Source organism: Pleurodeles waltl, chromosome 3_1 (genome assembly GCF_031143425.1).
Source record: "Pleurodeles waltl isolate 20211129_DDA chromosome 3_1, aPleWal1.hap1.20221129, whole genome shotgun sequence".
Classification (NCBI taxonomy): Eukaryota; Metazoa; Chordata; class Amphibia; order Caudata; family Salamandridae; genus Pleurodeles; species Pleurodeles waltl.
In genome coordinates this window covers 1,530,298,885-1,530,325,236 of record NC_090440.1, presented here as the reverse complement: position 1 = coordinate 1,530,325,236, position 26,352 = coordinate 1,530,298,885, and the positions used below count along the sequence as shown (strand labels likewise).

The 26,352-nt window shown below is 42.0% G+C and overlaps 1 protein-coding gene across 2 annotated transcripts in view; it reads right to left on the bottom strand.

The window, feature by feature from the left end:
• The window catches only part of LAPTM5 (lysosomal protein transmembrane 5), a 123,855-nt gene that overhangs the window by 79,489 nt on the left and 18,014 nt on the right, over window positions 1-26,352 (bottom strand). For both annotated transcript variants that reach the window (XM_069225122.1, XM_069225123.1), the window contains exon 2: window positions 6,283-6,373. In XM_069225122.1, coding sequence (XP_069081223.1) covers window positions 6,283-6,373 — 91 coding nt within the window. The remainder of the gene's footprint in view (window positions 1-6,282; window positions 6,374-26,352) is intronic.

The following is a 26,352-nucleotide window of genomic DNA, read 5'->3' as shown; positions in this document are numbered from 1 at the left end:
TCAGTTGAGTCCCATAAAAATAATGAAAAGGGGGCAAGGTAGAAATACCCTGGCCCCCTATCCTTGTTGCTGGGATCCCCCTGGTAACCCCTCCAGGGTTAAAAAGCATTTGTTTAAAAATTTTGTCACAAAAGCATAGTGGTTGTGCATATCTGCTGCAAAAAATCTTAAAAAACAAGTGCAGGCTTCAGATCTTGTTAGTTATTTAGACTCCTGGTGGGCCAGGTCGCGGGGGCAGAGCAAGATGGTAAAAATTGGGAGAGGGTGCATGGGGGCCCCCCTCCTATTGGCTCTTTTTAGCCCTGGAATCTACCACCTCCCCGGGGCTTAATGTAAATATGGGAGGGGGGCAAACGGACCCCCCCTCTATTGAGCTCAATGAAGCCCCAGGGACCACCACCTCCCTGGGGCATTATTCATAAATAGGAGGGGGCACCAAAGACACCCCCTCCTGGGGCTTAAAAATGCCCTAGGTATCACCACATCCCTTGGGCTAATTTTAACAAAATGCCAGAGGATGCGCATGGACCAGATATTAGAGCAAATATTTAACAATCACGGGAGACCACACTTGTTTTTTTTAAATGTGCTGCAAATTTGTGAAGACGCCATGATATTGCAGCAAAAATGTTTTTAAAATGCTTTTTTTTGCCTTGGTGGGGTACCAGGGGAATCCAGCACCAAGGGTAGGGGGTGAGGGTACTCCTACCCTGCTCCTTTTGCTTTTTGTTGTGAAGGGTGTGCATGGTGCGGGGTTGGCTACTTAATGAGGTATTGGCTGTGGGGACAGGCCTGGTGCCAGGCCCTGTGGGAAACACAGTGGTCAAAAGCTGTGCTTGCCGCTGGGTTGGGTGCTTATAGGGAGTTTGTCACAGGGCCTGGCTGCAGGCCGTGCCTGGTGTGGGGTTGGGTGCTTATAGGTGGCAAGGCCCTGCAGCCAACATTTGTGCCCTACCTGACTATAACTTGAGCCCTCCCCATACACTGCTAACTACCCCACATATTACATCAGTCATGACATCATCTATGATAACATTGAAATTAACACTGCAACAGTTGGAATAAATTTATTGATTAGGAAAATGTGCATGGCGGGGGCACGAGTTATAGTTACCTTAGGGAACGGGTTATAGTTACTTGACATAACTGTAGCTGCTGAATTTCTGTGTTTTTGTACCTTTTAAATATGAGCTTAACTATAACGTCCCTGCACAAGTTTTAGTTACTTGAGATAACTCCAACTGCTGAATTTCTATGGTTTTGTATGTTTGAAATATGTCCCTAATAATAACGTCCCTGCACAAGTTATAGTTACTTGAGATAACTCTAACTGGTGAATTTCTATGGTTTTGTACGTTTAAAAGGTGAGCCTAACTAGAACGTCCCTGTAACCTTTGTTTTTTTGAAGTGAATTTCTATGGGTTATTTTAATTCTATTTCCTAACTATAACGTTCCTGTAACCTTTGTTTTTTCAGTGAGGTTCTGTTTTTTTTTAATGTATACTAATTTTCATCACTGTATGTTAATCCACCCACCGGCCAAGCCCTATGGCCAACCCCCTATAACCACCCCCCCTTGAGCTGCGCACAGCCTTTGGCTTGTACGGTGGAGTGGGCCACAGGGCCTGCGGCCATCTCCTCCGACCACCCAACCCTGAGAGAGAGAGAGAAAGTGAGAGATTGAGAGAGAGAGAGAGCAATTTTGGCTTTCATGAATGATATATTAGAATGAGATATTTCCAGACAAATTGAAAAGAAAAATGTTTTTGTCAATTGAAAAGAGTAAGATCGCCTTTCAGTATGTAATTTAAATATTTATACTTGAAAAGAAACTAAAGCAGAAAATGACCACGGATTCACCTAGACTAGAACCCTTAACCTTTAGTGTGCATGTAATGAGACCTTAACCACTAGGCCAGAGGTGACTCCTTTCTGTGCACAGTCACATTCAACCTACAGATTTTAATGGTAAAAAGACGTCAATGTTCTAACACTAGGAATGTTTAACAGTGAAAACACTAGAAAATAAACAGACACACTGCCAAGCAATACTAGGATTTGAACCTTTAGCCTACTGAGTGACAGCACAAGAACTTGACCATTAGGCCAGAAGTGACTCTGCTCTGTTCTGCATCCAAAAATAGCTATAACATTCTTACCAAACATCTTGCTAGTCTGACTCTTTAAAGTAATTGTATGGAGAGACCATTACAATAACAATCTATCTCTCTCTTCCATCCCTCTATAAGATTGAAGAGAGAGACAGTGACAGGACCGCAGGTGGAATCTGATGGCCCCTGTGGTCCTAGCCAGCTCCCCACGTCCTACCGGAGCCTACTTTGCTCCCACAAGCAGGGAGCTGCTTTAAAATAGCAGCTCCCTGCTTGTGGGAGCAATGTCTTCATGTGTTTCCCTGCACACATGTTTGCATGCAGGGAAACAAATTAAAACTTCACTTTCTGCAAGTGATTGCTGTTTGACAGATTTTTCTAACAGAAACTGAGGTGTTTGCTCTGACTTGGTGGGAGCTGTCAAAGCTCCAGCCAAGTCTGAGCAAACAGCTATGAACCAGGTCTGGGGACCCCGGGAAATAGCAGGATCCCGCCCGTAGGGGTGTGACTGCCAGGGCCATCCTTGGCTCCATGAGGGAGGCCGCGCACCCCCCATCCAAACTATACAGCCCTGGGGAGGTGGTGGTCCCTGGGGCCCCGTTAAAGACCCCATTCAATCTTTTATTGTAGCCCCGGGGAAGTGGCAGTCCCCAGGGCTGCGGGGGTCATGGAGCAACCCCACATTAATTTTCTTTAAAGCCCCAGGGAAGTGGCAGTCCTCTGGACTGTGGGGGGCTGGATGCCCCACTCCGTACTTAATTTTTTGAAAGCCCTGGGGAAGTGGTAGTCGCTGAGACTGCGGGGGGCCACCCCACATTGAAAATGTCAATGCTCGTGGGACCTGGCCCACCTAGGGGCTCCATTAAAACAAGTACAGGAGCCAGTGCTTGTTTTTTTAAATTTTCAGCAGATCCGTCAGGTCTCCCACAAACATTTTTTAAAAAAGCTTTTTTGCTCTGGGGGGGCCCTCTGGGACATTTGGTGTAATTCCGTCCAGTGGCTCTGCGCTATTCCTGTTCAAAATCCCTATGGAAAAATGCATGGGGAAAAAGCATTCCCCCCCCTTTTTCTCGGCCTCTGCTTGACGGATCACCCCAAAACATTCCAGATGGATGCTGAAGTGAGCGTCTTATTTTCATGGAAAAATTCATGAAAATTCATCAAACTGCATAAAAGTTATTAGCAAAACAAAAAATGCCTTTTCTAAAGAAAGTAGGTCCTAATTATTACTACCTAGTGGCAACTACTAGGTTATATGTATATATATATATATATATATATATATATAGATAGATAGATATATAGATAGATAGATAGATAGATATAGATATAGATATAGATATAGAGATAGATATAGATATAGATATATAGATATATGTACACACACATATATATATATACATGTATAAAGTCCAACACTTTTCACAACGTGGCTAGGTTTAGAGCAGGAATAGTTAGTAAAAATGGCATCCACAAAGTCCAATCCTTTACATTTGGGGTGGGAATAGTAATTTTGACCCTCCACAATCCCAGCACTTTCCCCAATGTGATTAAGTGTGGAGTGGGAATAGTAAATCTGACCTCCAACCCTTCAGTGTCCAACACTTTTCTCAATGTGGTTTGGAGTGAGCATAGTAAATCAGGCCCCCTCAAAATCCAACACTTCTACGAATGTGGTTACGTTTGAAATGATGATAGTAAATCTGACCCTTCCAAAGTGCAGCACTTTGCCTGATGTGGCTATTTTTGAAGTGATAAGAATACATTAAACTTTCCCAAAATCTAACACTTTCCCCAATGTGGCTAGGTTTGGAGTAGAAATAGTAAATCTGCCCCCTCCCATCCAATATCTAGCACTTTCTACAGTGTGGCTACATTTGGCGTGGGGATAGTAAAAAGGACCACCTGCAAAGTCCAACATTTTTTGCAATGTGACTATGTTTGAGGGGGAACTTTAAATCTAATCTGCCCTAAAGTCCACCAATTTCCCCAATATGGCTAAGTTTGGAGTAAGAATACTAAATTTGCCCCTCCCAAAGTCCAACACTTCTCACAATATAGCTAGGTTTGGATCTGGCACCACAAAGTGCAATATAATCCCCAGTGTGATTAGGTTTGGAGTGGGAATAGTACTTTTAACCCTCTTAAAGGCCAACACTTTCCCCAGTGCAGTTAAGTTAAGTTAAGTATGGGATGGGAATAATGAATATTACCCTCTCAAAGTCTGACACTTTCCACAATGTGCTTTCGTATGGAGTGGGAATAATAAATATGTTTGAAAAATTATCCCAAGATGGCCACGCACAGAATGAGAATAAGTTGGAGAGGTCTCTAGGAGTGTAATATGAGGCCGGTAGGTGCTGGGAGATATAATGACATGGAAACAGAGAAGAGGCCCTAAAGCAAGCAAATTAGAATCAGTATGCCGCTGCCAGGCCCCCACAGAAAAAAGGTTTGCCACAAACATGCATAAAATACAGAGGGCAGGTGAATGGAAGGTGAGGTGAAAGTGAGCAGGGGTGTAAAAGCGAGTGGCCAGATAGCCATGTGGAGCTGCTGGGCCCTCACAAAAATAGTCTAAAAAGTAAGTTAATGAAAAAAAAGAGAGGCAGTAAGGGAGAGGGTAGAAAGTAAGGAAAGGTGATGCACTCCTCCAAAGTGAAACAAGTAAAATAAAAAAGTAGTCCCCTTAGATCAGCAGCAAGGCCAGACTGGCTGAACCAGGCACTGGGCGTTTCCCCGGGAGGTTGGAAGGTTGGGTTGCGTTTCTTACTGGGGAGCCGGTTTGGTAGCAGTGCATCATTTCTGAAAGCACTGTTGATCCAGCGGTTTTCAGGCAACCATAAAAGTGCCATTATAACTCTTGTGATTAATGTACTTGTTGGAGAGAGATCAGTATTTTGTCTTGTAGCAGTTTTGACTCATCTAAGGTAGCACAGAAAGTTAATATGCCAAGCAAAGAATGTGTACTATGCAGATCGCAGAACAGTATTTTATGTGTAATGTTCAATGGATTACTGTTTTTGTCACAGAGATTCTTTTGTTACTGTGCATTTCATAAGTTACAATCATAATCTGGCACAGAGAGCTATGAACTGCCATCAAAAAGCTCCATGCAAACCACATGGTACAGGTTAGAAAGTAATGCTTTATCCCAGCCTTTGGTTATCTTAATTTTGCTTGAGTCTAAATAAGTGGTGGTATAAAACAAATGAAACACATGTGAGTGGGGGGCTATGGAGAGACGCACTGATAGAGGGTGATGGTAGAGATTTCTGCATTATACTGCACTGTAAAGTCACTTACTATGCTTTCAAAACGAATGCAACTGAATATATAATGAAAAATGTATTGTAGAAAGCACAGTTTTTGCCATTTATTCCTAAAATTTCATGTGTAGGAAAAAACGTCAAGGCCCATTGTAGTGGTCAGGCTCTTTTGCTATGCACCCTAAGGGGGCTGGTCTGACAAAATTTGCCAAGGCTGCTTTGGGTTCCCAGTCCAGCCATAGTCAGCGGTGAAAGCATACAAGTCAGCCAATCAAAATGATAGTAAAGAAACTATGCCTCAGGGTGGCACAATCAGAAGGATCAAGAGGAAAGCTATCAAATGAGGAACAAGGAAATAGGATAGACAAGAAAGTCATCCAATCATAAGCAAGGGGCTTACCCAAAACCCACTCTTTGTATATTGTACTGTAGACAATAGGTCTTAGACAGCAGATAGCTAAAGGTGACTGATGATCGTGATCTACAAAATGATCAGGAAGTGGGACGAGGAGGTGGATGGATGTGAGGGAAGAAGGAGGAGGAGAGTTAAAAGGAGACGTTTAGCAACGCAGGGGAAGAGGGGTCTCAACTGAGAACGACAAGTGGAAAAACAGGGGACAATAACCCAGATGGTGAGGTAGTGGGATAGGAAAATAAGAGGTTTTATGTAATGCTTTAAGAAATACAAACTTGTAGAATACAATTCGGAGATAAAATAAGTTAATTCTTGAAGATTGCGAGGGAAGATGTGAGGGGAAATTGTTTTTTTAAACTGAAAATCTAGTAGATGTTCATTTTTCTCACAAATAATATGCAACCTATGTGCATTCTTCCCAAAACGTCAAAGAGTGTATACATCCAAACACCAGACCCTTTAGCTTTCCAGCCATTTGTCAACTTACCTATTTTGTAGTAGTCATGAGAAGATACACCATGCTCTTTTACATTGACCACTTCCAAAGATTGGTCCACCATTAGCAGTACACTCATCGCCTGAGGGAACAGAAAAGGTAATCAGTGAATACATACAACTCGCACAATTTATTACTCCAACTAATTGATACTGACTGCACCACAAATAAGGGAACTGTAAGACAGCATCTTGACAGGAAATAATACACAGGGCACTTTGTTTCCTCAACAGAATTTACGTCCTGGTTGTAGAATACAGAGGCAGGCAAAATCCCACCATGAGCCAGATACTGTTCAGTCAGTCTCCAGGCCAGTACTGAAACCAGGATGAACCTCACTAGTGAAACACACGCAGTCCACTTCTGGCTTTTCTCATTCCAGGCACTAGCTCACACACTCAGGTACTGCACACATCATACCAGTCACCTCTACCCATTCACATAATACATGTATGCTTACACCAATGTCTACTCTCAAACAGCATACCACATATTCCCTCTTTCCAAAAAGAATCTTTACCCTTAGGAGTCACAGAAGCCCTACTGTTGAGTCATCATGCATTCAAGGAAGCAAAGTACTTGTAGGAGAAACAGCAGCACCCGTCACAGGCAATGTGCCTTAACACACTCAGGGGCAACACTACCAGAAACCTCTTCTTGGTTTCCATTTACCCAGATAAAACTCAGTTGTACAAGGAAACCCAGAACCATCTAGTGTACCTTGATATATCCAGGTAACACTCATTTAAATGGAGACCCATAGCGATTTACTAGAACCCCGTACACCAAGGCTATTACTAATTGGTATGTGGAACCTCAGAACTCCTAGCGGGTCACTACAGCCATGATGAATACTCTAGGAGGGTGCTGTAGCCACCGCTACCCAGCCACTTGAACCATAACATCTTCAATAAATGCAAAGATAATAAATGCATGCCACAATCCACATTCAAACACAGACCTGTAATACTCAATAAATCATCATATGGACCCACAGTATGACACAATATACTGTTGACCACAAGGTCTTACTTGTTCACCTGATACCTCCCGGGCAAAAAAAGGAAACCTCCAGATCTCCACCAGATCCTTCTTGCCCACTAAGAAGCGGATCGCACTCAACTACACCTTAAAGTGGCATTGACTAAGAAAATGTATTAACTCACATCCTGCATTAAAGATATTCCAAGATGGATTCCTGCATTGCATCTTAAAAAGTGGCCAAGAAACACTGGATTTGCCTTCCTAAACGCTTGAGCCACTCTTCCAGGTGTGACCCAGCAACAGGAATCTGGATGTCTTTTCCCATCTTTCATCATCTGCTACATCCCTGAGCTTTCTCTTTGACTCCACTCTGTCATTCATATATTATATCATTAACAAAGCATAAAAAGTGTGCTTACAGATTACCCTTCAGTGGAACTCCAAGCCATTTCTCTCCTACAAACCTTACGTCCACAGTCCATGGTTCACAATATCACAAACTGATCGAGGCAATCCACTACTCTCTCAGAGTCCTCATAGATGGCATCCAAAGCTGTACTTTTTGCAAATACGGTAATATGCCCAGACATATTCAACCAAGCATGCCAAACGCGTGTCTCACACATTTCAACCTGTGTAATTTTTCACAACTCATATTGTTTCTAACATCATAAAGATACAGTTCACAAACTGGTGCAGCAAAAGGCAAATATCGAGTATAAACACAACACACAGAACTCTGGCGGTGGACCTTGTGCCCAAACTCCCCCATCACAAACAGATGCAATCTGGACACAGTTTTCTAAACCAGGTGTAGGAGCTCCAGCATGCAGTTCTATGTGGAATTCTGGATTTCTACAAAGCAGTACATTATCTGTCACTGGTTAGTGTATTCCATGCGGCAGTTTCCATCGAGATGTTGCAACGTAAACATACTATAATATGCAAGGAGCATGAACCTTCTTCAATATCCTTTCATTCTTCACAGAAAAGAAAATACTTTCCAGGGCTGGGAATGAGATTAGACCGCAAACAGATTGAAGAGGCTTTTCACTTTTCTTTTTCACAGCCTTACAGCTCATGCATTCGAGGTGGAAAGACTGGTGAGATGGACTGAACGTACACGCAGCTCAGTGATGGCCTACTTTATCTAGCACAAATGTCTCACTTTTGAGCATGCAGCTGACAAATACAAGCAGATGGGCTCTAGGTTTGTGCACAATACCCTCTCACAAATCCCGATCATGGGTCCACAAATAAGAATATGCAGCCCCCAGGGTCTCATTTATGAGGCCCCAGAGGCACACTGTACCACTGTACCACTGGAGTGTAATTTTTTGATGCTCAGGCGGCGGAGTGTGCCAGTTCATATTTACTAGGCCTCTCAAAGCCACCTTGCATCACTTTTCATGGCCTTATAAATATGGACCTCTTTCACGCATAACACTGTGCGAAAGGGGTGTTCAATGGGTGTTGCTTGGGGTGTTCCCACGCAACACCCATGGAACCCCAAGGAATCTGATGCATTCCCAGATTTACAAGTATGGGAATGCATCAGATTCCTACACCACCTCAGGGGCATGTGTAAGAATGTTGCAACGTGGAGAAATATCTTGATTTCTCCCTGTTCGTACCTCTTTCTAGGAAAACACCTCTTGTGATTGTGAAGGTGTCCCTTCCTGCACAGAATCAATCATCCCTACAAAGCAGGCACCCTTGCACCATGGTGCAAGGATGCCTGTGTTGGCACTAGGCACCAATCTGTGTGCCAGTGCAGGGGGAGATGTCAGAAATGCGCTGTATCTTGTAGATACGGTGCATTTCTGCCCCTTCCCGGTGGCGCAAGGTGGCACAGCAAGGCACTTGCTGCTCTGCCCTGCACAACGGGCCTCATAAATGAGGCACCTAGAGCCTGATTCCAACTTTGGAGGACGGTGTTAAACCGGCCCAAAAGTGGCGGATATACCACCTACCGTATTACGAGTCCATTATATCCTATGGAACTCGTAATACGGTAGGTGGTATATGCGTCGCTTTTGGGACGGTTTAACACCGTCCTCCAAAGTTGGAATCAGGCCCCTAGTGTCTATGTGTGCATGTGCAGCCTCAGGCCAGACATCAGTCTTTCCTTCACTGGAAAGAATATAGCGCAAGTGAGAGTGGAGCGCTGCTTTAGCAAAATAGCTAAACGGTAAGCAATATCTCCAGCTTCGCATCCTGACAAATTGTCACTAAGTTCTCTGCCCAGCTCTGTAAGTTCCTTGTATGCCTGGGAGAAATTGGACGCAAGGATGCATGCTGTGCTATAAAATCAAAAATCAAAAATCAAAAATTTGCCTAGTCTAAAGTGCAAGACCTAGCTGGTAATAACTCTGTCTAATACTTAGGCATTCAGATAGAAAGGTATTAACCCGTAAAGCAGCAGGTAAGAAAGTTGCCTCTCTTCCTCTGTTCATGACATATTCTCTCAATGGAGTGGGTTTAACAGGGTATTTTTAGAGGTCAACTAATCATTCATTTGTGATGAGGCATTCAAGAATCCTAAGAAAACTTCCAGGCTTCCCACTGCCAGTTGTAGAGCAAAGTGATGCATTTTATGCCCTGGGAACGTGTTGTGGCAACAAATCTATTGCAGAGTTTCCTGCGGTCATAATGCTGTACATCTGTCCCGGTTGTGTGGATCACTCTCCAGCCTCCCAATTCACACCTGCAGTCAACTGCACTCACAGGAAATCTTTTACTTTTAGCTACAATTTCTTGCAGGTCTCCAATACAGCTGGGTTCTACTGTGTCGGGAGGGACCCCTGCAATGAAAGCATGAAAGTCTAAAAAGGTCATTTCAAAGATGAGTGTCCCATTTTGGGGGTAATGTGAAGTAGCAGCTCGCAGGTAAAGATTCCAGAAATGTGCTTGACTTTTGAAATGCATTTCAGCTGAGCTTAGGCAGAATATATTTGATATTCGAAAATGTAATATAAAGGTAATATAAATTAGAGCCCACAACTCGCCCTCTTTAGCAAGCTAGAGATTATGCAAATTTTCAAAACACTAGAAAAATAGGCATCACTCTGCTCCTTTTCTTTGTATGTTGCATTGCCGTATAAAACTTATATCGCACTACCTACCTCTGTGCAGGGAGTTGCAGCACATACCCACGCAGATAGCAAGGGTTTTGTTTTCGTTTTGAACTCATGTGGAAAGTATTTTCATGTCATGCGTGATGACCACTGAAGTGTGGTTATCGTGTTATGGGACGTTGCACCTGGAGGTGTGATGAAGGGGGGGAGTATGTGTAAGATAGATGCACTAATTATAATAAGGACTGACTAGCTTCAGCACAACGGTAGTGGGATGCTGTGTGCCTGCACAGCAAAAAGGGGGTGTTTTGAGAAGGCCCAGTAAAACCATATGGTGACATGTACTGGACAGAGAGGCTGTTGAATAAGTGTAACGATACTAAAGGACAAGAATGGGAATGGGTGGCATAAGCAGTAGCCATGCACTATTATATTATATTATATTATATTATATTATATTATATTATATTATATTATATTTTTAATGGTAGAGTTATTGTCTATTTCTGAATAAAAACACTCCAATAGGAAGAAAGGGAAAGAGCAATCAAGGCTGGCAAACTCAGCATTTTAAAAGGCTCATATACCATCTACTTTTATGAAGCCAGAGGAAGCTAAAATTTGGAGCAAGGGTTCATCACCCTAGCCCAGGGTTCTGCAAAGTCGGTCCTGGAGAGCTGGGTCCATGCCAGATTTTTAGCATATCCACATTTAGAATAATGTAGATTTCTGAAACATCTTTTTTCTAAATGTGGATATGCTAAAAATCTGGCATGGACCCGGCTCTCCAGGACCGACTTTGCAGAACCCTGCCCTAGCCCCTCTCAAGCTCATGAAGGCTTTCAATGGCAGACACGAACCCGGTGGACAAGCCTTAGTCAGGTCATAGCTCAGACTGCAGCCAGACTGGCACCTGCACATGCAAGGGTGAGGGACTAATGCTTGGTAGTTTGCTTTCCTGACAGCACAAGAGTGAATTGGCCTGCCTCCTGCTTCTTTGCTGTTCCCAGCCCTCCATGTGAGCACAGTTCTTTTCTTAGATCCCAGAGAGAGTTCTTTTTTCAAGTTTACAAAAGCAGGGATCCTCCTGAAATGCTATAAATTCCTTCCAGAACAATTTCCACATTCATTATTATTTATAATATTTGCACAAAATGGGAAATCCCCTGGTTGCACCACTAGAGCCAGTTACTTGTGGCCCCAAGCACAGCTAAATGCTTCCACACTTGCGACTGGGAAAGTGGAATTGTGGCGACATTATGACACAGTGGAAGACAACATTTTGAATGTCAATCCTTGAAGCAGAAGCCTTAGTGCAGCTAAGCTCACTTCTCATCACACTTCTTTTTAACAGGCTAGTATCCGCTCCAAAGAAAACTTAATCCTACATCTATCTGGTGGAACATAAGGAGGCTAAATCAATGCCATTTTTGTAGCCTGAGTATTTATTTCCTTTCGAGAACACTTGGGGCTTCATTTATGAAAACAGGTGAAACTTATGACTGTTGGAAGTAATACCTAAAAGGATTTACTAACTTTCTCTTCCCAATCAGGTGTAACTTTTTATAGTCAAAAGGATCAGTTACAAGTGTCTGGGTTTCATTTTAAAAGACATTCACTGCTGTTTTCATAGCTTTTTGTTTGCTGATTTCACACAACTAGTAAAATAGACAAGTTTAGGATTGGGTAATTCATCACATTTTTAAATTATTTTTGAAAATCTGTCTTTCTCTCACTTACAAATACTTCTCTTGCATGCCCTTTCTTTCCCAGCAACTCATTTATATGTGAGGCGATTGGTTCTCATTTCACTTAAATTTGCAGGTACGTGTGAAACATGCATTTTAAAAGTGCTTGTAAATACCAATATATTAATGTATGAGTGGGTAACCACATATTTATAACAATTCCCTAAGGGCCTGGGTCCAGATGTACGAACATTTCCTTTTGTGACCCGCAAATTGCGAATTTTTGCAACTTGCTAGTTGCGAGTCACAAAAGAAAATATACTAATGTGTCATAGACTCATTTAGCAATTTCTGGGGGGGGGGGGTCGCAATTGGCCTGCTTCATCAATATTCATGAGGCAGGTCGCAATTTTGCTGGCCAACGGGAATGGGTACTAGCACAGGGATGGTGGCCTGCTAGGGACAGCAGACCAACATGTGTGTGTTTACTTTTAAATAAAGCAACATTTTTAATACATTAGTATATTTCCTTTTGCGACTCCCAAGTTGCGAGCTGCAAAAAATCGCAATTTGCATGTCGAAAAAGGAAATGGTCGTACATCGGGTCTACTGATGTGTTTCTCAAACACACTCTTGGGCATGGCCAAAAGTGACACTTAGGAGAAAATATAAGGTTGTGTAAATTATGCAGATGTGCTTAATTTAGCTCCCTTATTTCAGTGACAAATATCGGCTTTGAACTTTATAAAATGTTGGGTAATTGATGGTGTTGTTTTACTCACACGTTGGTACTAGGCCTTTGCATTGTATGCACCTGCATGAAAGAGCGCAAGCATGCACAAAGATGCATGAAGGACCAGAGCCTGCGAGTACATCGACCCAGTTAATACATTCTGAAAGATCATGGCCCATATTTATACTTTTTAGCGCCGCATTTGCGTCATTTTTTTGACGCAAAAGCAGCACAAATGCGGCGCTAAAAAAGTATAATTTATGGGCCTATGTTTTCAATTGAAATAAACTGTAGGGACTATTGAGGTGCATATACTAGTAATTGTCAGTGATGTTCATTGTATGAAAGTGGCACCCTCGTTGCGGCAGTTGGTCAAGTATCATGCCCTGGTGTTGAGTACATCCAAAAAAGGGGAGAAATGATGGAAACCCGAATCACAAGGCAAGAATCTTCACACATAACTGCCAACCTGAGGTGACACAAAGACGGCATTATGGCACGTCCCACATGCCATTCAATGCATGATCATGGTAAATTTTAAAATAAAACGCATCCCCACCATCAGAAGTCCAACGAACAGAAATTTGTGAAAATGCATTGAAATAATTGAAAAAATGCCGAAAATTCACAAAATAAAAGCTTGTCAGGTGGAACGGACCAGTGAGAAAGTAGGTGTCAAAGCAAGGCCAGTAGAGTGCGAAACGGAAAAGGCAAAAACAAGGAGAGTTCTGACAGCAAAGCGGATAAACACGTTGTTTGCTGCAAACGTGTGCTCTAGTCCCCGATGAGCGCAGACCTGCCACACCTGCAGGCCTTCGGGGGAGGATGGCCGTTATGCAGATGCGTCACGGATAATGTTCAACCCAATAACGGCTAGAGCTGAAAGTAAAACAATAATTCCAGTGCCTCGAACAAAAATAAAATTCTACCCGAGTGTGAAGATGACTTCCGTTTTCACCTCATAACAATGAACTGTAAAATCCGCCCATTTAAACTGCGCAGATTTCCAGTTTTTAACACGTTTTAATTAAAGTGAGGTGATTTTTGCAGATAAAGAATTTGAGTCAAAGATAAATAACGTAATTTGGCAACGGTTACAGTCAACAAAACTGGTATTCAGTTCTCCCTAACAAACTTGTCCTTGCCTGCATAGGTAGTGAAAATATAGGGCAAACCTGCAGAAATAGGTACGATTTCTCAAAACTTTGCATGACACATATTTTTTTATTAAAAAATAGCAGTCCGAACAAACAAGCTCAGCCTTTTTCAAAACAACTGGAAGATAATTAAAAATGTCAAAAAGTAAACTAGTTGCAAACCTATCTTAAGCATATTTTATCAATTAAAAAGTGGTGTACTAAAAACAATTTATAACCCCCTCCCTTGAGCCAGACAAGGCATGGGACAGGTGGGCAATTGCTGAAATCCCCTAGCTTCTAAGGGGGCCCCTTATCAAGTAATTTTTAAAATCAAAACTCTAGCTCTCTTTCTCCCTCATATAGTGCCAGCTGCTGCCAATCAAAAGTGGTAGATGTAAAAAGAAAGTGTTTTTAAAAATTACCTGCCTCTCCCGGTCCTGCTGCTGATCTCTTTGGGGCTCCTCTCCTCCTGGCATTTATTGGCGCACCACAGCACAGACTCCCAATCCAGACACTGCTCTCATGCTATACCAGCCATGAGAGCAGTGACCGGATTGGCCTAAGTGGGTTGGTCTGACTCTCGCTCAAGCAAAGGGAGCCTGTTCCATTTCGCCACCCGGCTGTTTTACACAGCTGGGTTGGAGAAATGTAAGTGTGTATGTCGGTTTGGCCATCCAAAGATGGCCAGCCAAACCGACATGCGCACTTTACAGTGCCCACCACTCCTCCTCCTTGCCATGGCCCGCCCCCCCACTCTACAATCCTTGACTGTATAAGAGACAGTGATAAATCAAATGATAATAAAATTGCTTTATTATCATTTTATTTTTCGCTGCCTGACTCTGAGCCGGAGGGGCGACACTCCTCCGCTATCACAGAGGAGCGGCCCCTGCTCTCATACCTTTCTCCTTACTTCACCCCATCTTTCCTAACTGTCCCTCTCTTCAACTCTGTCCCTAACTATCTCTACATCTCTATGTAACTAACCAGTGTCTCTATACCTCTACTTCTTCTCTATCTACTGCACATCTCTTTTAGTACATCTTTTTTACTTTACCTCTCTCATTACCATACCAATTGGTATTCCTCACCGCATTGCCTTCTCCCTATGTTGCTTTCTACCTCTCTGCCACACTCTAGAACCTTAGCTATATCTCTGGCTCTCTTTCTCTATCTAGCTCTTTCTTTTCTACAGCTCTGTGTCTTTCTTTCTAGAAATCTCACCTTTCTCTCTTTACCTTACTTCCCTTCAGTGCTTAATTTGTAAAGAACAAAATGTGCCGGTGCCCAAAGCCCTCCTCTTAAACACGCGGCTGCTGCAATTAAATGTGCGAACACAGAATAATAAGGCAGCGTAATCCAGAACCCATCTCGGGCCTCTTCAATCCATTTACAGCCATTACTTGCCCCTTCATTTCACTCTTGCAACCTTCTGCTTTATCCCATTGTGACTCTTTTTTTTCGTTTTTCCCTTCCTCCGTCTTTACCATGTGTGTCTTTCGCTTGCAGTAAATGCTTGAGGCAGAGAAATAAGTGCCAGCCCTCAAAAATAAGTGCTGGTGCTCTGCACAGGAAACAACAGGCACATACTAAGCACTGCTTCTCTCCCACCTCACCTATCTCTTCTTAGTTCACCCTCTGCTTCACCTGTCTCACTGTACTGTGATCTTTACATATGTAGGAGGTACCTGATGAGCTAGTCTGACAGGTTAGTGTGTGAGCCAGTTTTTTGGCTGTTCATGGGCCTGTTTTATGTTCTGCTAAGCCAGTTTTACTGTTGATTTCTGATAAATTAATATTGTTGCCTACAGCAAGCTCAAAACTATCTAGTCTTCCATACCTTGCAAAACACTTATACAGCATGACTTTACATGTTCCAAACGGTCCCAATTTGCATGCATGGACCCCTCTAATTCGCTATTGTGTTGCCCGGGCAATTTTTGGTCACAGTCTGACCTTGCCCCTGTGTTGTAGCTGAAGAATGAAGACAAGGTACTATTCTTCCAATACCTTTATTTAAGATACAAATGTACAGCAAGCCATGGTGACAAACACTGGACGGCAACTGACTCTCAGCTGTCATGTCAAAATTCCTTAAACGAACATGGAACACAACATGACATCATTCCAGTTCCTAGCATTCTACCTTAAGATATTACATTGGTTTCCCCTTTTATAAATGGAAAAGAGATTGTATTTGTAACAAATAGAATACAGACAATATTTTCCTTACCGGTGCTATTGAATAAATAAATTGTCACAATGTAACACTCATCCCTATGGCCTCTATAAACCTTACTAGTACAATGAAATAAATAAATTATCGCCTAATATATACATTTTACAATTATATGTACCCTATTGAACAGCAACCGACTACAGGATGTAGAGATGCAAAACAAGACCCTACAACAATGGCATACTTTTAGAGATAAAGTTACAAAGGTGTACAACTCTTGAGAACAACCTAGATCACTCTCTAAAATGCACAATACATTCCATGTTCTATTACTCCTCCTTATACCTCCACTTACATTCGCTCCTTCTCTAACATTTTCCCCACACTCTTCTTCCTTGTCATTTCTTTCCTCCACCTGCTTTACCTTTACCACCTGACAAATATTCCACCATTGACCACTCTCAACCCATATGTAGTGCTTCCTGTTAGTTTTATTGGGACTCATGGGGTTAGCTTAGCTTTTTGGCAACTGTGCCCCCATCACCCAGTGACTTTTAACCTACTTAGTTTGCTCTGTTTTTAGCTCATTTATTTTATTATTTATTTTAAAATGGCTGTCATGTTAATAGTTAGAAAAGTGATTTTATTTTGTGTTATCAGTGCCACTCTGTGAAGGTGTCAATATCAGCTGCATAATCAAGTTGTGTAAGTAGGTAGGCACATCATGTCCCCTTCTCAGTTATAGGTGACAGGAACACATTGTACACTTGTCGGGGATTACTTACGTAATTGCTGCCACAAGTATGCCTCCTTAGCCAATGGTTTTACACATACCTATGCCAGGGGTCCTACATGGTCTGTATGAATATACCTCACACAGACAGGGTTATCAGAGGGATTCCTACCAGATGCCATCGATGTCATCTATGCTGCATGTGACCTTGCTGCAGAAATCAGCCTTTGTGTCACCACAGAACCTGACCTAGACCTCATATCAAGGCAACAAGGATTGGTGGGCACTTCTCATGGACATGGCACTGGTAGATTAGGTTTATCACACCTACTTCTCATTAGGTTAGGGATTAGGTTCTCTATGCTAGGGATTTTACTTTTCATGTTTATTGCAAGATGGAGGGGTCTTTGTATTCTTGACTCTCATCTTTACAATCATGCTTCTTTTATTATGCATTATCCTAATCATTGCAGCTCATGCATTTTAGCGTAGATTGCAGTCTTTTCAATAAACCCATTGAAAACTTTCATGCTCCTCCTTCATTGCCTGTGTGTGACTGAGACTTATTACTAACATGAGAAAAGGTTAACTTTCATTCCACTACAACTCCCCTGAGATGTTGCACCCTGGAGTCCATGTGTAAGCCTGCCAGAAACCATGTTTTAATGTCTGGGTTTTTGGTAATGTACTGCTTGTGAGCCAGGAGGGCTGGCCCGACAGTTGTGACTTGTTGTAAGAGTGACTCAGTTGCCTACAAACAAAAGTGATGTCTCCCCTAAACCAGCAGTCTCACCTAGGAGTGAGAGTCCAACTACGACATATACACTGTTACTTTTCACTTCTATTACTCTGAGAGGTGGGCCAAACTTTTATCCACCTTTCTTCACATGCACCGGTTTCTTCACACATATTGTGTCACCAGTCTCAACCTTGAAGACTCACTCGCCTGCTCACCACCAATAAAGATGTCATAGCTGAAGACAAAGTGGTATTCTTCCAATACCTTTATTTAAGGTGAAAATGTACAACGAGCCACTGGTGGCACACACTGGACGGCAACTGACTCTCAACTGCCATTTCAACATCCCTTAAGGGAGCATAGAAAACTACAAGACAGTGTTCCAGATCCTAAAATTCTACCTTACGACACTACAATGAGCCCCCTTCCATTTCCTTTACTCAGCAGGGCAGGAGGTCAGTGTCTAGCCAGATAGATGTTCACATAGAAACAATGGTTAGAGACAAGTTTGGGGAAGAGTTTTAAGGAGATAATTGTGTGATTTCATTGATGGAATTGTGAAAAGCCTCAGAGAAGTGCTTTGTTATTCCACAGTGTAGCCAGAATGTAATTTGTGAAGTGCGATTGATTTGTGATCTTTTGGTATTTCTTTGGCTGGTAAGCTCTGCTTGAGCTTTCTGATATTTTTGAGTACTAATGTTTCCATAAATTGACTCTGCAATTCAACATTGTTTGGAATCATAAGGATGTAATTAAAGTGAAAATGGGTAATACATTTATAGTTGTTATGACCAAGGGACATCAAAATACTCTTTAGTTGGTGCCCCAAAAAGCCTTCACATTGGGAGCCAAAATTTAAAAAAGGTTATCTTGAACTTTTTTAAACAAAATCGTGTCAGTATTTTGTAATGTTTTGAATACCTTTCATAATATATTACTTTGATGTGGGGCTTATGTGGAGATTGGCGAATTAGCTCATTGGGATAAGAGTTCCCCCTGACTTCCCCACACAGGAACCACCCAAGAATAAGATTTGTTGTGCAAGATTTCCAGTTGAACATACATTAACAAATTTTACACACTCGTGTGCACAATTTGTGAACTTTGGAAAGTTAAACCCCTAACATGGAAAGTCAACTGTTAGGCATTTAAAGAATGTTTGACTGTTAGGGATTTGGAAAGCCAACTCACCAACATTTAAAATAAACACCAGACGGTTTAGCAATAAAAAGCTAGTAATAGTCAATAAATTCAGATATTTAGGGAAGAGACAGACACCTATAACTGTGCCTATGGCAACCTTTGAGAGAATACTGGTTCCAACTGCCAAAGGCTAACACATTCTTGCAAAAATACTTTTTCAACAAGCGGAAGTGAAAATGGTCCCTCCTGAAAACATTATCATGCAAAGAATTAGGCAGAAAAAAGAGTGGACCAGTTAGCTTGTTTTAACAAAGTTATAATTTAGATATGAAATAGTGTACGTCATGGAGAGTCAACACAAAAACACTGAGCAAACCAGGACTCAGGTATATCCTGTTAAACCTGGTCTGTTAGTTTGACATCTTACCACCTAGAGACACAACAGCGGCAGTAGATGCACTTGTGGCAGCTTATTGTTGCAGAAGGGAAACAATGCTTGTGAACAGCGCTTTCCAAGCCTCAAATGGTAAAAAATACTACAGGCCCCACAAGTCAGCAATAAGCATCAACATAATTGTATTAGATATCGGCTATCTTCTGTGACAACAGGAAGCTTGTGCACCATGTTTGAGGTTACATATATCTAAAACTCCACATATGTGCAGACTTCCCTTGCTGCAATATTCTAGGAATAATCACACATTGCAGCAACCGAGGGAACAGCTGAAGCTGCCTTTGTTCTTCAATAATGGCCAGGTTTTTCTTCTTTCCTCTAAATGTCAACCTAGATTTAGGTGTAAAAATAGTGTGATGCATTTCCCTATGCACAACATGTATTTTGTGGCATAAATATATTTGAATGTTCTCGTTGACCTGTAACTCTACAGTAATTGTAAAAGTTGCTTTTATGCAGTTTTACAGAATCAATTGAGCACATTAATCTGAGTAGAGCACAGATTAAATTCGGCAAAATAGACGAGGCTTGTCAAATTGAGCAGTCATTGAAAAATGTACTCTTGAATTTCAGCTTGAAACGTTCCTTGCAGTGGATGTCAAACCACAAAGCCAGCTGACTGATTGGTCTCTCAAAGGAGCGTCTTGGCTCCTTTGGCCACCACAAAAAAAGTTGATGGAAGTCTGCAGCTAGTTGTGGTTGAGTAGTCCAGTGCCTTTGTTGCCTGCATTGTCCTTCTGCTGTGTGAGGCTGATGGGCATGTGGTCTTCTGCTTGCTGGTCGACTACTCGCCCTCTTGATATACTGCGAGATGTTGTCTCTGTAAAGAGCGGATCTCATTGGAGCGCTGTTGTGAGGGTACTCCAAATTAGTCTGATGATGTGACATGACATGTATCTCTGCCCAGAATGAATGACAGACATAATGCAAACAACACTAGCTTGTGGTGAGACCCAGTACGTGGAATTAACCATACCAAATAGGATCTATCTCCCCTGATAATGCTAGGTAAACAAAAAAAAAACATGTATCTGACCAATCTGCAAACAGATCAATTTAATAATTTAGCACTTTAGTCCATCACTTTATAAGACACATACTTTGACATAACACTAGTTCATCTACAGATTTTCTAAAGATGTATTCTTTTGGAGTAACAATTCCTTTCTTGTGGTGGGATGTTTTATCTAACATACACATTAACGTCTTCAGGTGCAGGCATTAACATCATTCCATTAGACTGCAACAAAACTGAAAACTGAATACATTATCTTTCAAGAGAAGGTCTAGTCACGGATTGAATCTCCCTCACTCTTGAAGTGACTCAGCCGGCTCTGGAAGATTACCTTCATGAGCACAATGATTATCTACACAAACAGAGATAAAAGCACCACCCACAGTCATGACAACCACATTCAGAGCTTCATAGATTCAGTGTAATCCCACACAGTAGTAGCATTTTAGATTTTCAAGTTTGGTGGTAAACCCTACACAACTGTTATTTTCCCCAAACGCAATTTACCAGGAAACGATGTAATGTGTTACACAATGTCTGATATGACATATTATGCCTAATTCTTCAAATGTGGAACTCACAATGAATGGGCAATACTACATCTAGTAAATAGTGCACCTTGTGCTATTGGTATTTAGCTGGTAATCAACCACAATACCCGTGCTCATCACACCATAGCAGGTGGATGCTCTTTCTTGCCAAGGCTTGTTCACATTTGAAGCTCTGAGTGTTAGGTGGTACACTGCTTACTGAAATTATGAACCTCTGCAAACAAACTGAAACAACAAGAATCGTTCAGAGTGGTGACAATTTTGGTGGCTGCAACTCAGAAGACGTGCAGATGAGCAATAGACACAAGGCACATATCGATGTGGTTGTTACTCTTGTGGAACAAAATATGGTCTTAACAGCAAGTGAGATCTCTAGCTGTAAGATGACATGTCACGCTGACAGCTCTTTTTTACAGCCGCTCTATTTATAGCCATGTGACTTCTAGCTGTGCAACGGTTCAGAAGAACAGTTTACTTACTTTTTCCCCTCATACGCCCCCGCATTTTGCATCAGTGCTTTGGTGAATTACAGTGTCTTGGACGATGAATTGAAATGAATGCTTGGTTGGATTTTGAGCCACGTGAGAAGATGACGCAAAACAGGGTGTTTTTGTTCCTTAGAGTCTTGTCCCAAAGAGCAATGTTGCACTTCACATTTCCTGGTAGCCCGTGACATTTTCAGATGGTCATGAGTTCTAACAGATTTGAGGGGCTGATATACTGAAGGTGTTTCCCTGGCTTTAAGCAATCATATTACTGTCCCAAGCCAGAAATGAAAGTCTGAAGAATTTCTTAAGTTAAGAAGATGGTCATACAATTGTGGTAAGATTCTCTAAAGCCAGAAGAAAAGCCTTAGTAACTGAGGCGCTTACTGCGAGACTTAAGGCTTTAGATGTAAGGCTGTCTTGAGCAAGGGGAAAACACTACACATCAGGTGCTTGGTATTGGAAATGTGTAATCTTTCAAATATTTTGAGTTCAATCTTTTCCTGGTTCATTCGAAATGGATTATTAGACAATGTCTTCACGACTAGCAAAAACAGAAACTTGTATGGGTTGACCTATGTTGCAATAAAAAATGGTATCCTTTATCTAGTGTTAATATAAAACTGATATAACGACTTGTTTACTTAACTGGCATCCCAGATATCCAGATTCAGTTGTCAGCTTTGTCAACTGACCATAAATCTTTTAAATTCTGGACAAATCATTTAATTATTTTGTGCATTAAATTGTATGTGTAGCCGCAAGATGCAAACAAGGTACTATATGTCATCTGTACATCAACTGTTCTTCACCTGGTGTCCAGAAACTGTTTAGAAAATGCAATAATATTACCAGATTAATAAATATGCTAAAAAAAAAAACGAATTTGAAAAAATTGATTTTTTAAAACACACTAGATGGGGAAGAATTTCAAAATGGAGACTAAAAATGATGTTGATGTACCAAGCTTGACTCATGGGAACAGTACAAATGCAGCAAGCAGAATGCAGTATGGATAATTAGTGTCCTCAATTGAGGCAATGGTATGTGCCGGTACAAGGAAAACAAGTACTAGTACCAAAAAAGACAAATTTTAGCTACAGTTTGGCTTAGCTGTTCATATTTTCGAAATAAAGCTAATTTCGCTTTATTTATAGCTCCAACATTCCTATTAATTAATACTAAAATTTCGATTTTTGTTAATTGTTCTGTTTCCGAATTCAATAAAATATTTCATAATTTGAGTTTTCATTTAATGTAAACCTGTCTCAACATTTTAGTGTATTATTTTGAGGTTCAAGTTGTATAAATTACTTAGGTAGGATCCCTGTCTTCCACCTGTGATTCAGTGGGAGTACACAGATGTGGAAAGGTCCAGAACCGCTGTGCTACATCCCTAATTACAGGTTTCCGCCTTTGGCATACGTGATGTGGCATGAACCGGCCCCACACACAATACCCCTTTGTGTACGGCTCCAGCACCGATGATCTTGAGGTGATAAAAATGACCTCTATATATGCACGTGTTAGCTAGGTTCCCATGATAGTAACTAGAATACGATGTCATTTCTTATCAAATATCGGGGAATAACCACGTTGCCGGCTTCCTAAGCCAGGTGTTTTTCTGTTCGCTGTAGAGTGAAGGACATGGGGTTTCATAAGTATGCAGCCAGCAAAGAGGATGTCTGCCGCCTCTGTCAAAGAAGAGGAAAAGAGAGAGATGCTAGGTGGATAAAAAGAAACATTAAAAGAATCTTCGGTTTAGGAGGCCGAAGCGATAAGTGCCAGGGTTGTTCTGAACTCCTATTTCTTCATCTTGTGTGATCTTTTTCTTTTAAACTGCGTACATCGATGAGGACGCCTGTGTGGAAGGACAAGTGGTCCTTTTCGGAGGGCAGATCTGAAAGAACGCCGTGCTTTTCCATGGGTTTTCCATGAATTGCATTAAAGGCGAGGGTTGTGATGTGTGAAAAAGGTTGTCTTTCAAGTAGGCCGCTCGCTTCCCTCCACACCACCACATAGCTTCTCTGACGTCAGCAGAGGAAGAATTCTTTGGGGCCTTGAAAACTCGTGCTTTGTACCCTCTCGAAGAAGCGCTCTTGGTCGTCATAGTTAATAAAACCTGGGCTTTTCGAGCAAGACAAGCTGAGAACGTAGGTGTTAAAATGCTTATTTATTTATAACGCGCACATAAGCCACTACAGTTAGAGCTTCAAGACACACAAAGAGAACAAATATACAATGTCAATACAACATAAATGTAGTCATACAACACAAATAATACACAATAAAACAGCCATACAGTAAATAACTCCTGGTCTAACCCATTACACTAGGTAGGAATAATCTTACCAAACGCCATACATATTATTTCAGTTTGAAGAAGTATACGTAAATTTGTGACACCTTTCTAGATCCAGAGAGGGTAATGACCTCCATGGATTGCGAGGGTGAAGACACTGCGGAAGAAGCAGGGATGGAAATGGTGGTGGTGGCAGCATCCCATGGGACACAGTTGTATGAAGGCAGCTGGCATTGTTGATCTTCCATAATTATGCACTGGGGGGCATTTGGGGAAAGATAAAAGTTTGTTGAATTGTTTTATCTGACTATCTCAACCAATAATGCTTATCTGTACGCCTATTTTTGACACTCAATATTGCTGTATTGTTCATGACAAAAATGGAAATAAAGGTTTAAAAAAAAGAAGTATAAGTAAGCTTGATAACAGGACATTCCGGCCGGGGCTTGGTTCCAGTGACACTGAGCAATGTGCCTCCTAAATCTAGCCCACTTCCAACTTGGGCAGGTCAACTATGGATCACTGGAGGTCAAAAACAGGAAACTGCTTCCCATGGGCACGAGATGCCCTGTGATGGGCTCTGAGGGTAGGGGTTACGTAGTAAACAGTTTTCATAGCAGTGCAGATAAAGAAATTCACATACTTGAGCGTCTGCTGGTGGGACAGGTATTAATATCACGAGTAATAGGATCCAGACAAATTTAGTTTGTCCAAAAGCATTCTGTGCAGGTTTTAGCCAAAAAATATTCCAACGAACAAGAAGTGCGAATCCAAAAAATGTGTCATGCATGGTGCAATTTCCAGGCAGCTGCAGAGCGCCAAGAGAGGGCAAGTTTGGACGACAGAGGAGAGAAAGGGGTGATGGAGGTCACTCCAGGATGTCAGACAGAGAGTGTCATTGCTCCTCCGGCCTTGCCCCAGTAATGAATGGAAGAGTGTGGCCTTTACAGAGCAGCATGCTAGTTCTAGGCGCCCTCCACGGTACTAGTCCGGAGGCCTCGGGTGCCCGCAAGGGTACCTTCAGGAATGCTATTTCCAGTGGGTTTTGGGGGGCAGCTGACTAGAGGGAAGTCTGCCCCCTGGGAATTGGGAGACGGTGCAGTCTGAAGACTGTAATCTTCTTTGGACTGGTTGGGAGCCCAACAATAGCCCAAAGGACTATGTGGGGGATACGACTGAGCTCGATTCCACCATTTAAGAGAGGTGACCTGGTGAGGGAGCTGCAGTGGGCATTTTTACCGCCTGTCCACACTTATTCTACCTATCTGGTTTTTTTTGTGGCATGTACTCTGTTTCGTTTTTTTTTGTGTGCTTTGGCCTCTTCATTGTAACACAGGGATTTTTGGGTTATAATTTGTACTAGTTGCTGCTTGAGACATGTGCTTTTGTTGGCAAGGATGGCATGGGAAGTTTTTGAAGGCAGTCACAATAACTGGATTAGCATTGCCAGGGGTAAAACACAGGAAAGGGAGGGTAGGCAGGAAGTTCAATGTTAAGGCTCTAAGTCTTAGTGGATTTTAGGTTAAAAATCACAATAATAGGCTATAAAGAAAAGTTAAGTTGAGGAATGTTGAGTTAATACAAATTGGGATTTTGAAAATGAATTATATTAGTTATAAGATGTTTTCAGGGTGGGGTATATGGGTGGGTCCGTGGGGGTGGGACATTGTAAAGTTTGTTGATGTATGGTGAGGTGTTAGTTTTGTGAGGAAATCAGCAAGGTTTAAGTTTTACTGTGCACCAGTTTCAATAAAGGGGCATTTTTTCACACCATAAACAGTCAGTGGTGTGTGCTGCACCCCTCTCTTTCAATCACTTAGGCCCATATTTATACTTTTTAGTGCCGCATTTGCGTCATTTTTTGACGCAAAAACAGCACAAACTTACAAAATACAATTGTATTTTGTAAGTTTGTGCTGTTTTTGCGTCAAAAAATGACGCAAATGCGGCACTAAAAAGTATAAATAGGGGCCTTAATGTTTAGGAAAGCTCTCAAAACTTGGCTTAACCATCTATTTTTTACACCTGCTGTTTGCTCTTGCCAGCCCTAGCACCTTGAGATCCACGGACGTGATAGCCACATGAATAAATCTCCAAATATAAATCAAAACAATGAATCACATCCCGAAGTGTTCAAATCAGCTCTTGGTTCCATTATTGAAAAAGTGATTGCTGGGGAAGACTGTGACAGAAAGAATAGATTCAGAAAAATATGCAGCAACACTCATCTAGCAAAACCTGCTCCCTGATAAAGGCGGTTTGACAAATTCTCAGACGTTTTGGTTTTCAATCCAATTCTCAAATAAGTCAAAATAATGTGCCCAGCGCTAACAGATATCAAAGTTAAGCACCTCCAGTCCATTTCTCCGGATGTGAATATTACAGTTTGGGTGTTTTGACAGACGCAGAGAGAAGAGAAAGCTTGAACAGTACACAAATTGGAGCTCGATGGATGAAATAAGAGTGGAGTGATGCTTGAAAGGCTGGGTGTCTCAACGCGCGGCTTATTGGCAACATGGCGGCTGGGTGTCTGAGCAGGGTGGAGGGACTGTACCATTTTCGACAGCGATCCGCTGAAGGGGGTGTTGTAAAGAGAGTATACCGGTCTGGGCCCTATCCACACTCAGACATTCAAGAAGAGGCCGAGTTGAGTCCACTCCCACCGCCACTTGGAGATGGCCAACAGGACAGTGAGTGCACAGGGGTCCTCTCAGGGGTTCCGGCTAGTGAGCACGATGCTCATCTAAGCAGCATCATTTCCGCTGCCACTTCCCCTAGATAGACCCTCACAGTCCCGCATAACCAGCAGACCTAGCACTGCTGAAGACCCAATGTGGTA